Genomic DNA, 12115 nt, shown 5'->3' with positions numbered 1-12115 from the left:
TTTAATAAAATCACTTTGGGTAGCAAAAGCCCTCCACCAATTAAACCTCTAGACTCAGTTATGACATGAAGAGGTGAAGATCGTAGTATGACTCACATAATATTTTTCTCCATTCAATTTCATGTTGCATTTGCATTTAAAATTATATTTTTAAGACAATGCATATAAAACATTTATATCTGTTGCCTTCATGTGTCTTCAGGATGGTACTGGTGAGGTTTCGTACTAATAAAGCGTGATTCGAATCTTGTTAGTATTTTAAATAAACCCAAATGTTAAAATCTGGCTGCACAGGTTAAATTATTCTCCTTGAATCTTGTTCACCTGAATTGTAATGTCAGGGATTGCTGTGGGCTTTTTTCATTTAAATGGTTATGTCGTAAAATGGATTGGTTTGGATTACAGACTACATGCAATCACTACACTTAATGTTTATTGAAAAACTCCATCCTGGAGTCTTAAAGCACCTGATCTCTCATCACTTCCCTTCCTCTTAACTAAAAAAAAAACTAAATCAAGGGATCTGAACATATTTATCTGCATCTGAAATTAGAAGGCATGTCCTTCCACTTGTTGTGGTCGAGAATAAACAAATCCTGTTCTGTTTCAGTATTGCATCAGGTTGGTTTATGTGGTTTGGGGCAGAGGTTTTCAAACTTGAGATCTAGGGGCCCTATAGGGTCCTTTGAAAATATTAAAAATGTAAAAAATATATATATATATTGAACTCTCCAAGTTATGTTTAATAGTGATTCTTAACACATGTATCAGTTTTATTTATAAAGTAGAAACCGTTAGATTAATGATGAGTAACGACTAACTATTTTTGTTTTCTTATTGCCATAGGTTTTAACAGCTAAAATAGTATGCATCCTCACTCTCTCCTTGTATATATTTTACGAAAAATAAAATAAATAAATAACGCAGTTAATCTCTTTTTCCGTGCAGCTTATATATATGGTCATGAATTACTGTACATTACAGAATTTCTTCCTTCTGTTGTTTATCTCCTCGAGGCTGTATGGCACTATTCTCTGCAAAGCGTCTTTGAAATAATATTTATTGTGAAAAGTGCTGTACAAATTGAATTGAAAATGTTTCTCTTCAGATTTATACGTTCAACAGTACTCTAATGTTGAAGAGAATTCGTTGTTAATTTAATACAAAGTAAGTAGTTTCCTGTTTTCCATTTTGGACAGAATACAAATTATTTAACGCTTTTATAATATCATGTTTACTGTTTTCACTCTAAGTGGGTCTTTATGCACAGAATAGCTGCCTTTATATTTTATTAGTATATGGTTATTTTCAGGAGCTTGAAACCTATGATCTAAAGTGACGGGTAGGTTATTTCATCTTATAACGGGCTAATTTGAAAATAAACAATTAATCAACAAACCGACGCTTTTCAGGTAACGTTAATGTTATTTATTTCTCTGACGGATTTTGTGTTTTGTCCAGAATACTGTTGGCAGATGATTATTAAGAGTAAGCCTCGCGAAATAATTACCGTGTGTTTGAACTATCGTAGTAATTTTAAATAACATTTAGGATTTGTGGAGTTTCTGAGACTTCTCGATTATTGTCGGTTTCAAAAAGTGATCAAAATACAGCATGATTATTTCTCTTTTGGATGCTGAGGGCGGCTGTCCGCCATTGCAGCACGACGTCAGACGAGAGAGGCACGTGCGCCCCCTAGCGACACATGACGCACTTACAGCACGCGCAGGGCACTGGTCCTGATGCTGCAGGATGCGGTACTGATGCAGAATATGACCTCACTTTACGTTGCATCATGTGGCTCAGTCTCTGTGGCGCAATGGAATAGCGCGCTGGACTTCTAATCCAGAGGCTCCGGGTTCGAGTCCCGGCAGAGATGAGTCGGTAATGACGCCATCGCGGGATGATGGCTTTTTTGATGCATAAATAGGTCTTATGATGCTAATCCGTCACAGAGAATGCGATGCATATTACATTTTTGTGAATGAATCCACTCTTGTGCATGCCTAGCAATAAACCATTCGTTATGAGAACAATAATAAAACATTCATTTATTATACTTAAATAATAATAATAATAATAAAAGCGTATGGCTTTTTTCCCAGTTATTTAAATATTCACCAGTTTTCAAACGATATGCAACAGTTTGGTAGCTTGCAATAGAATTCTTGATTTTTGTAGTTTTTATCCCATTGTAGTTTTTAATAGCATTTTTTCTTTGAAGAGATGCAGCATATTATGTAGAGGATGCAATGCACAGTATAATACCTTTTTTTGTGAATGAACCATTGTGTATGCACACCAACAAACCACTTTTGGTTTGAGAAGTATTATTACATTTTATTTTCCACTGTTAATTAAAAAGAAAGTCACTGCTTTATGAAGGGAAAAATGCAATGGTTTGGTTACTTGGAATACACAGTATGCTTGATTTTTAAGTTTTTATCCCACATTTCTAAAACAGTAAAAATGACCATTTTTCTTTTTAATGCATCCTTGCCCCCTTTGCCCTCTCAAATCAGTTCAGATGTAATATACTTGTCTATGGCCTTCCCAATAATGTCTCTCTAACATGAAGAGAATTATCCTGAATTGCACTTGGGAGAGAGAGAAAGATGGACAAAGAATGAGAGCCTGCCAGAGAGATGGAGAGAGACATCAGTGTCCTATTGATTTCCCAGCGAATGGTGTGATTGGCTCTTCCCGGTCATTATGGAATAGAGATAGAGAGGAATCTCACCTCTGCACTGCCTGATCAAACTCTACAGGAAATCCTCTTCCAGGAAACCCTCCTTCACCCCGTCATGCCTTTATCTGAGCTGAAAGTGTGAATGTTCACTAGAGAGATTCTCAGTCATTCATTTATCCACTTTGAGCTCATTTTCATTCTCTCATCTACCCACATGAGGCAATTTCACCAGAATCATCCCGCTTTGAAATTCTATCTACAATTTTGCCATTCATATGTGATCCTGGCTTGTTCATCTAGGCTACCTCTTTTACTTTCCTCTCCACAGGCAAGCTGAGTAAGTGAGAAGGAGAGAGAGAGAGAGAGATGAGGGCTCATTTTAATGCAGTATTTGATTTTAGATGTTCAGCAAGTCATTAAACTGATAATTGAGACGTTCCGTTCACATTATCCCTCTCTTCCTGGGCCGGTCGGAAACTAGGGTGTTGGTTTCTGCGCTTCTGGACACTCGCGCGTCGAAGAAAAAGAATTGCGCAGGTCACGGACGAGCGCGCTCGACCGCGTGGACTGTCACAGCTCTGCGGAGAATGACGTCAGCGTCTCTATAAAATGATGAAATGTGCATGGGCTCTGTTTCCAAACACTGGAAACTGAAGGTACACTGGACCGCACTTCGCAGACTGAAACAGGCTAAAGTTGCCTGAATATTTTCTCAACCCGATAAGCTGAACTATATTTCGGTGTGGAATGATGTAACCGAGAGCTTTCTGGGAACACCGGAACGCTCGCAGTACAATCTGACCGGTAGATGTAACTACTGTCTCATCCGTATCAGTGATGAAGACAAGCTGGGGAGATAACACTCCACACATACTGTATCTTTTTATTTACCGCATAAAGAGATTAATTTTCCACTGTCTAATCTGTGTCATGGTTTATCCACTCCGTGAAATGAATAAAAGCCGACAGACTGTAGGCTGCTGCTGACATTAAACACAAGTGTGTAGTGATTTGGGCCGGAAGTGTCCCGCCCCGAGGCTCCGGCTGGCTGCTCGAGCCGCCGCCACGGTGACCGAGTCGCTGCTCTCTCGGGGTATCTGCCTCTCGTGCAGTCGTCCATGTTTAACCCCGTGCGTCCCCCGCACCGCACAGCGAGTAATCCGCGTGCAGAACTAATCCTTAAATCCTCTCGCGAGTCGCAACGCCCTCCCCTTCCTCCCTCCCTCCCTCCTCCTCTCGCGGGCCTCCCGAGCAGTCGGCGGGGTCTCCAGAGCCCGGCTCGCGCGGGGACTTTTCACGAGACCACACCTCGCGCCGACACCAGCCCATATAAAGGGGAAACCTCATGAAAACATGGTCCTGCTGCTCACATTTCACCCCGAAAATGTGGAGGAAGAAAACAGTACATATTTTCAGAACCGTGAAGATTTATTGTGACATTATTTTCATGACAACTAAGCCTTTGAAAAAAAAAGAAACATTTATCTCAAAGACTGATTCCAGACGTTTTCACACAAATATTCACACACACAAATATTCATGAATGATTTTCATTACAGTATAGGCTACCTAGATGTTATTTGATTCCGTCTTAATTATTAGAAGAGGCCTATATTTCATCCATCCATCCAGTATTCACACTTTTCTAATTAGTTGTAGAAACTGCACATTTTAACGTGTTTTCTAAACATTAGGTAGACTAAATTAACTAATTAAACGTATTGTTTGCACATTTACTCAACTAGAAATTAATTTCTCAATTTCTCATTCATTTTTAATTTTGCATTTTGAACTTCAAAAATACTAATGAAAATTAATTTGTAACCACAAAACAATTTTGCACTAGTCTGAATAATTATTATTCATAAATAAATTATAATTCATATTAATAAATATAATAGCCTCAACAATTAAGTTCTTTAGCCTATTTGTTTTAGTCTGTTTATTGTAAAACATTAAACAAACAAATACATACAAACAAACGTTTCGTGCGATTCCTCTAAAAACAGACTAGGCCACAAACTTAACGCACTTCTAATATATATATAAACAACAACAAAAGCAACAACAACAACAATAGCAATAGCAATAATAATCTCTCTCGGGCAGTATATGGTCTAGCCCTGTTATCCAAATGGTACAGCCAAATCGTATTAAAATCCTCACCCCTCCCCCCTCCACCCCGCGCGCCTGCCCCCTCCCTCCATCCCTCCCTCCCTCATTGCCTCCCTCCCTTTCTCCGTGCTTTCAGACAGACTGTTTTGCTGCAGTGAACGGTAGCCGTGGAGAGAGGAAAAGGCAAGAAAAACAAGCAAGACAAACAGATCCATTGTAGGCATAGACGGGTCCAACACTCCAGAACCGACGGAGCCGACGGGCATCACGAGGAGCGCTTAAAACGGTGCGTATTGTAACCTGCCCTCCTTTTGAGCACACAGACACGCAGGGGTATTATTGTCGCTGATGTTCTGGGGCTTATGTTGGTTGGGGTGGGGGGGTTGGAGGACACCTGTCAGGTTTGTAAATAGGGGCACGCTCGTGCTCTGGAATGCGCTTGCATCCGCGCGCGCCTGTCCTCCTGACGGGCGCACCGGGCAGGAAACCGTCCAACGAGCTCGGAGGTGTTAAACTAAGAGCGAAGGGAAGGGGGTTGATATTAAAGTGTGCTTAGGCTTACTGTTAATGCGCTGATGGTTGCTTTTCCCCCCTGCGTTTCCCCTCCCCTCCCACATCCCTGCCGCTCCTTCTGCAATCAGCGCGCTCGGACTGTGTGCACCTGCTACTGTTTTCCGTGGTTCGGTGGGGCGTCCTGGTTGCGCGGGTGAGAACGGGACTGGTGCTCAGCGGGAGGTGGGGATAAAGAGGAGAAGTGCGAGAAAAGAAGCGATGAGTGAGGGAGGCGGTGCGGGTGGCTGCGTTTTGGGTCGCATGTCATACAATTGCAGCAGGTATCATCATCTCATCCCAACAGTCGAGATGAGGCGAGGCTTCGCTGCTCGCGCTGAACATCAACACACACACACACACACAGTTTGACAGCCACTGTCCGTCCTTGCCTCCCTCTCTAGTAGCAAAACAATACAGAGCATCTTTGCGCGCGATCGCACGCCCGCCCCGCAGGCAACGCCATGACTTGCACAGTTCACAAAAGCGCAATAAGAGAGAGGAATAGGCAGCCAAACGACCTGGACTACTGTGTGAGCGCTCGCGCGCGCGCGGTTGTGGCCACGGTCGCTTGAGGCCGCGCGCTGAATTCTCAACGGGCGACAGGTGCACCTTCCTCTCGCGAGCGGGAGAATAAATGAGAGCGGTGTTAAAGGCTACCAGGAGGATGTCGGGGACAGCTCTCTACAAAGCAAAATTCTTGTCAAGCACGCGCTCGCTTTTACGTTGCGTTTGTCAATTCGGAGTCGTTTTCTGGGTTACTGAGTGACGAAGGGAATGTTTTCGATCACTGCGTCACACATCACACACTGCGAGTGACAAGAGACGATCAATGGACGCACTGGGGCAGCGCGTGAGTAAAGTGTGTGTGTGTGCTCAGCATCAGTGCGACCAATCGGCTCTCTCCGTCTGCTAATGAGTGTGAATGTGTGTGTCCTTTCTTCCAGTAAGCGCTTCGCCGAAAATTCTCCACTTCTCCGTGCCTCGAGAGGACTGTTGGCTTTAACGCGCTGGACGGATGAGCGGGATGCGCGCGCGTCAGAGTATGACATTCTCGGCATTCCAGCGGGCCGCTCTCAGGGCGCTCGCGGCCTTGACGATGCTTCTGGCGACCTCCGTTCGGAGCAACTTCGTTTTCGGTAAGTAACCCTCCCGTTCTTCACTCACTCAGCTCCTCCCCCATGTTTTGACAGTTTTCTGTTTTTACAAGGGAATCACAAAGCCGTTAATAAGCTCGTGGGGCACAGAGGAAACTCCCCCTCATCTCAGCTCTAACGGAATTTTCTGCTGGATTCTGTTATTTTGGGAACTATAGCAGTATCTATCTATCTATCTATCTATCTATCTATCTATCTATCTGTCTGTCTGTCTGTCTATCTATCTGTCTGTCTGTCTGTCTGTCTGTCTGTCTTGCCGGACTAAATCTTATCAATATGAAATAATTTTTCGTTAGAAAGTGTTTTAACATTGAAGGAATTGGAACTGTGGCCCAGTAGTACACACGGAAACAAGACGCAACACTGTGCAGTTAGTTCTATACATTGTATTGTGGAGATTTTGTTAGGTTGTGCACTACTGGGCCACCATCGATTGTAGATCAAAAGAATGTAACATAGTCAGCAAATCATTACTGCTTTTATTTTAGTACAAATACACCACAAATAGAAGCTATATATCTATCCTCAAGCACATGTGCACACATTACATAATTCTGAGTGGCTATTCTCTATAGAGTTAAGGAGCGAACAGCATCTTTATCAAATCCTTTTCATTATAAAGTCTAAATTAGTTGATGAAGGAATGCAGCTTGTGTTGAAATGCCTGGTTCATTGTCACTGTTTCAGCAGACTGATAAGTGGAGATCATAACTGCTTTTAATTTGAAGTAGAAGTAGAATTGCTGCACAAGTGTACATTACACAATCACAATGAGTTGGACTGAATCAGTCTGCTGGCTTGTGTAGGTGTATTGTTACTCTCTAGGGTACTCTCTGAACAGATCTTCATCAAATGTCCAAATGTTTAAGTGAAAATATGGATGATTATTCATGAATGATGATTATGATAGAGCTTTCCTTTTTCATTATGAAGTGTGAACCGGAGGTTTGAAGAGGTTGAAATATTGGGTTCAGTGAGATGTCATTGTTTCAGCAGTAATGAATCATTTTATTAATATTCTTTCTTTCTTTCTTTCTTTCTTTCTTTCTTTCTTTCTTTCTTTCTTTCTTTCTTTCTTTGTATCGATCCTGATCTCGTCCTTTCTCTCTCGCACACTTAAACTTTGTCAGCTGTTTTTGCTGCTCACTGCATTATTCATTATTGTGCTTTTTTGTGGTTTTGCATATCCAGTGGCCCTATGCATCCTTAATGCGAATGCGAGTGTATGTGTGAGTGTGTGCAGGATTATTTGCATGTGTAAGAAACTCATACTTTAGATTATATGCAGTAGAAGGCTAGAGCGGGTTGTTTGAGAGTATAGGTTATTTGATTGGTGTATGAACATGTTGAATGCTGTATCTATAGTTGGAAACAGAGTACTTGTTTTGCAGGTTTGTATGTTCTCTCTGGTGTGTTCTGTGACCATCAGTACATACGTGTGATGTTGGTGGTTTCACCTACTTTTGCAAACTTTTCCTTTGCTGCTGTAACCAATCACAGGGCTCCAAACTAAAAAATAGAGTAAGGAGCCATTGGCTTCTATAAGAAAAAACGTAGGCGCCAAATTATTTTTTTTAGGTGCCACAAAACGTGTTTTATGTATTTTATTATTATTATTATTATTATTATTTTACATTTTAACTTTTCATCATACTGTCATTGGCCACTGAGTGTAGTTTGGGCTCCTCCTCAATGCATTCTGTAAATGATGTCACACACTCTTAAAAATAAAGGTGCTTCATGATGCCATAGAAGAATCTTGTCTAAATGGTTTTATAAAGAACCTTTAACATCTGAAGAACCTTTACGTTTCACAAAAGGTTCTTTGTGGTGAAAGAATGTTCTTCAGATTATAAAAAGTTAAGAAAGAGATGGTTTGACTGAATGGTTCTTTGTGGAACCAAAAACGGTTCTGTGAAGAACCTTTTAAGCACCTTTATTTTTAAGAGTGTGTCTTTCACACTTTCAGTCTGTTTTTCTTAATTAGTAAAATGCAATTTTATAGGAGTTGAATCATGTAGACAACAGGTTAAGTAAAAATATTAAAATGCAATAGCGCATAAATATAGCAAAATGCTTTTCTATCTGACTGATGAGCTTTTGGACACCAAATGGTTATTCTGAGGTAAATGTATTATTACATTGCAATGTTTACAAGCTTTAGGGGAGACCGGGTATGGTTGTAACATGGGGAGAGTTGTAACAGCACCATTTCCACCTTTCAGGGATAAGCTAGGAGTCCTATGATAATTTCATTATATACCCACTTCCACCCTGATCTTATATGAATGGTTGTCAAGGCTGTAAATAGGTATATGTAGATTTTATAAAGAAAAAAATTATTTTGTTGTAAAAATTTTTTTTTTTTAAAACAAAATATATTTTGCTTAGTACTAAAACTGTTGCATATAAAATCATGTAACTTACTTTAGAATAAATTGTAGATTATCAGGCAAAATGTGATGCAGTTTTAAACTGCTAATTTCTAACCATAATGCTAATAAAGCTAACTAAACATTGGATGTCAGGGGTGGGGTATATTGTAACATTTTAGCATCCCCGTACATAGAACTGAGAACTTTAATGTTGTCTGTATGAAGTTTTTTGGCTGCTCAAAGGAAGTGTGGGTAAAATGTACCCTATGCAGTTTCTGGATCCACCAAGTCTGCACTCTAGGGTTAAAAACATTAGCTTGTCACCATTGTGACTCTTATTGAGAAAATTCATACATAGACACAATCTCACACACAAATTTGTACAGTTTTTTGTTAGATCTACATATTCTTTACAACGGTACAATGGATTTGAGTGTTCAGTATAAGCATAAATACCATTTAGGAAGTTTGTTCTAGTAGTCTAATTTACACACACAAGCACACACTCCTGCATTGATCAGAACGTGGATTTGGTCATTCGTAGAAAGCCAAAACATTGTTTTGTAAAACAATTGCTTCTTTTGTCTGACTGTTACAACTTACCCTGGTAGTGAGGTAGATTATAACAAGGGCACTCCATGTATTTGACATCAACTTATAAGGGCTGTGATATTCTTGCAGAGGTTTGAATTGGTGCCTCTTGTAGTGAACAAATGTTGGTACAGTACTTTGTATAAAAGTTTGAGCACTCTAGCTCAAAAATTCAGCAAGTTATAGATGTTGAAACAAAAAGTGTTACAACCATACCCGGTCTCCCCCTACACGTTTTCCACAGTTTGAAACATTGAATGAGCTTTTACATGAGACATTTCAGTAAGTTGCACTGTAGGCTCTCTTATAAAATAGCCTACATTTTGATGTTAATTCATGTTCATTATGTACTATTGTAGTAAAGAGAAAGATTAAGAAAAGATTAAGAAAGATTACGTCTCCGTCATTTCGATCTCTCTCACTCTGCTCAACTGAGCTTCGTTTATCAGGTGTGTGTCAGCGCTGCGGCGCGGCAGAGATGAGGACCGTTTGAAACTCTTCTTTTTCCACTAAAACTTTGATGCGCATCATCTCAGTTTAATACGTGAACATAGCAAATGATGTGATTGCAAAACAATCAAGAAAAAAAGCATCTCATGCAAATTTTTTAAAGGGGTCATATGACATTGCTAAAAAGAACATTATTTTGTGTATTTGGTGTAATGCAATGTGTTTATGGAGTTTAAGGTTCAAAAAACACATTATTTTCTACATAATGTACGTTATTGTTTCTCCTCTGTGCCCCACCTTTCTGAAATGCATCGCGTTTTACAAAGCTCATCATTCTGAAAAGCGAGGTGTGCAATGATTGGCCAGCTATCCAGTGCATTGTGATTGGCCGAATGCCTCAAGCGTGTGACGGAAATGTTACGCCCCTTAACATACTGTGATGCCGTCTTCCAGCAGGACAAGACTCAGTCCAGCTGCTCTCCTCATGCACATCCCATCGGTTCTCTTTTAGCAGTTCAGTCAATGTACTGTTAGAAGTAACTGAATAACTCGGGATATTGGTTTATTTTGTGTCAGAGGTAGTGTCAGGCACGTTTATAAACTGAATAACTTAAGTAATTAGTGGATTAGTGCATGATGGAGACGCGAACCGTTTCAAACGATTCAGTTCAATTTGGTGAAATGGTTCGACTGGTTCACTAAGAAAATATGGTTTAATAGAATGATTCGTTCGTGATCCGGACATCACTAGACGAGACAAAACCAATAAATTCCATTACAAACAAGGCATTTGTTGCATCCAGTGGGGACATAATTATTTATTATAAAGACTTATACTGTCTTTTTACGCATTGCGTTGTGTATCGCGCTGTGTAAAGATATAACCATGTCTGCATTTGTAATTGGAGAAACAACAAGCCACTGCTCAAAACTCGCTTTTGAATCATCATTGGCAAATTATTTAAATATAAAAAACTTACTTACAGGCTGTGAGTCAGAAGCACCAGACTGTCCTTGCAAAGTTTAAACTGCCCCACTTTATAGAAACAGCCTTTGTGCCACAGACGCATTGTAGGCTACTGGTTCAGAATTCATCCTCCATAAAATGGGCAGCACACATCTGAATATTTGGGTTGAACTGTTCTGGAACAGTGTTGTAAATACAACTTAACCACTGATCTCTAGTTGTGTCCTCTTTAGGAAGGCCAAACAAAGTATTTTTGAAACACACAACGATTCCACAACATGGTGGTGGTGGCAACAGCGAGAATAAAAGTTAGGCCTTCTTTCTTTGCGTGAACATTCAGGCAGCATTATGCAAATATTCCCACATCGTGACGTAGACATGTGGGGGCGTGTTAGAACGAGCCGTTTTAGGAAGGCGTGGTTGACTCTTAACATTTACAAAAAATATCTCTTTGGATTTGAGACTTTAGTCTTTGCAACTTTACTGGTCTCCTTTATGCACCAAGAGCTTGTAACACTTCAAAGAGAAAGGAAAAATTGAAATCGCATCATATGACCCCTTTAAGTTATAACATGTAAATACATAGTACTCAGCAAAAACTTCACTTGAAATTTAATATGTTTGGTCGCAAATGCAGTTTGGAGCCCTGAATCAGTGTAATCACCTTGCCTAATTTTGATTCACTGAAAAGAGTAGGCTCACAAAAGCAATTAATTTGACAATCAGATTGGTAGCAGCTGATTCACAGAAAAGAGCCAGTTCACAAGTCATTTTTTTGTGAATCTGAATACACTTGCCACATTGAGTTTGTTTTTGTGCGCATCCCGTGAAAGACATTATTTTGTGGAACATGGTTACACCGTAGTCACTACAGACTGCAAACCCACTTTCACAACTCGGATAAACATATTTTGTTTTATAGTGACATCATAGATTATGTAAAATTAAACACATTACAAGAAACAAGTTTAGCTTGTCTGTTTTTGAGTTGTGGTGTTTGGTACTGTTAAATTTTCTATTGTAGTTCTTTCTATTGCTGTAATTCTTAATTTTTGCTATGTATTCAAATTTGTTGAACCGTATTGTAAGTTGAAGGCTATAATGAAGCATCTAAAAAAGGAAGCGAGTTTAGCAGGTGTATCAGGATCTAAGTTTATCAGGGTTTCACTTATTGTTTCTTGAGTAGGCTGTAAGTGTTTGTGAGAGAGTGTAAAGATGTCCA

General features: G+C 40.0%; 1 protein-coding gene and 1 non-coding gene across 7 annotated transcripts in view; both read left to right on the top strand.

The window, feature by feature from the left end:
* Positions 1-1805: 1805 nt before the first annotated feature.
* trnar-ucu lies at positions 1806-1879 on the top strand. Its single transcript has one exon. It is a non-coding gene; the product is annotated as a tRNA-Arg (tRNA).
* A 3136-nt stretch (positions 1880-5015) lies between these two features.
* Positions 5016-12115, top strand: part of cadm3 (cell adhesion molecule 3) — a 59428-nt gene continuing 52328 nt past the window's right edge. For 2 of the 6 annotated variants that reach the window (XM_042718851.1, XM_042718849.1), the window contains exons 1-2: positions 5559-6206; positions 6301-6492. In XM_042718851.1, the coding sequence (XP_042574785.1) occupies positions 6372-6492 (121 nt within the window). In that variant the 5' untranslated portion in view covers positions 5559-6206; positions 6301-6371. Of the gene's footprint in view, positions 5091-5558; positions 6207-6300; positions 6493-12115 lie in introns of those variants that run through there. The other 4 variants (XM_042718850.1, XM_042718853.1, XM_042718852.1 and 1 more) reach the window with 4 other exon arrangements.

Source organism: Cyprinus carpio, chromosome B2, assembly GCF_018340385.1.
Source record: "Cyprinus carpio isolate SPL01 chromosome B2, ASM1834038v1, whole genome shotgun sequence".
NCBI classification, from domain to species: Eukaryota; Metazoa; Chordata; class Actinopteri; order Cypriniformes; family Cyprinidae; genus Cyprinus; species Cyprinus carpio.
Note: the sequence above shows the minus strand (reverse complement) of the source record. Positions and strands in the feature narration are given on the sequence as shown.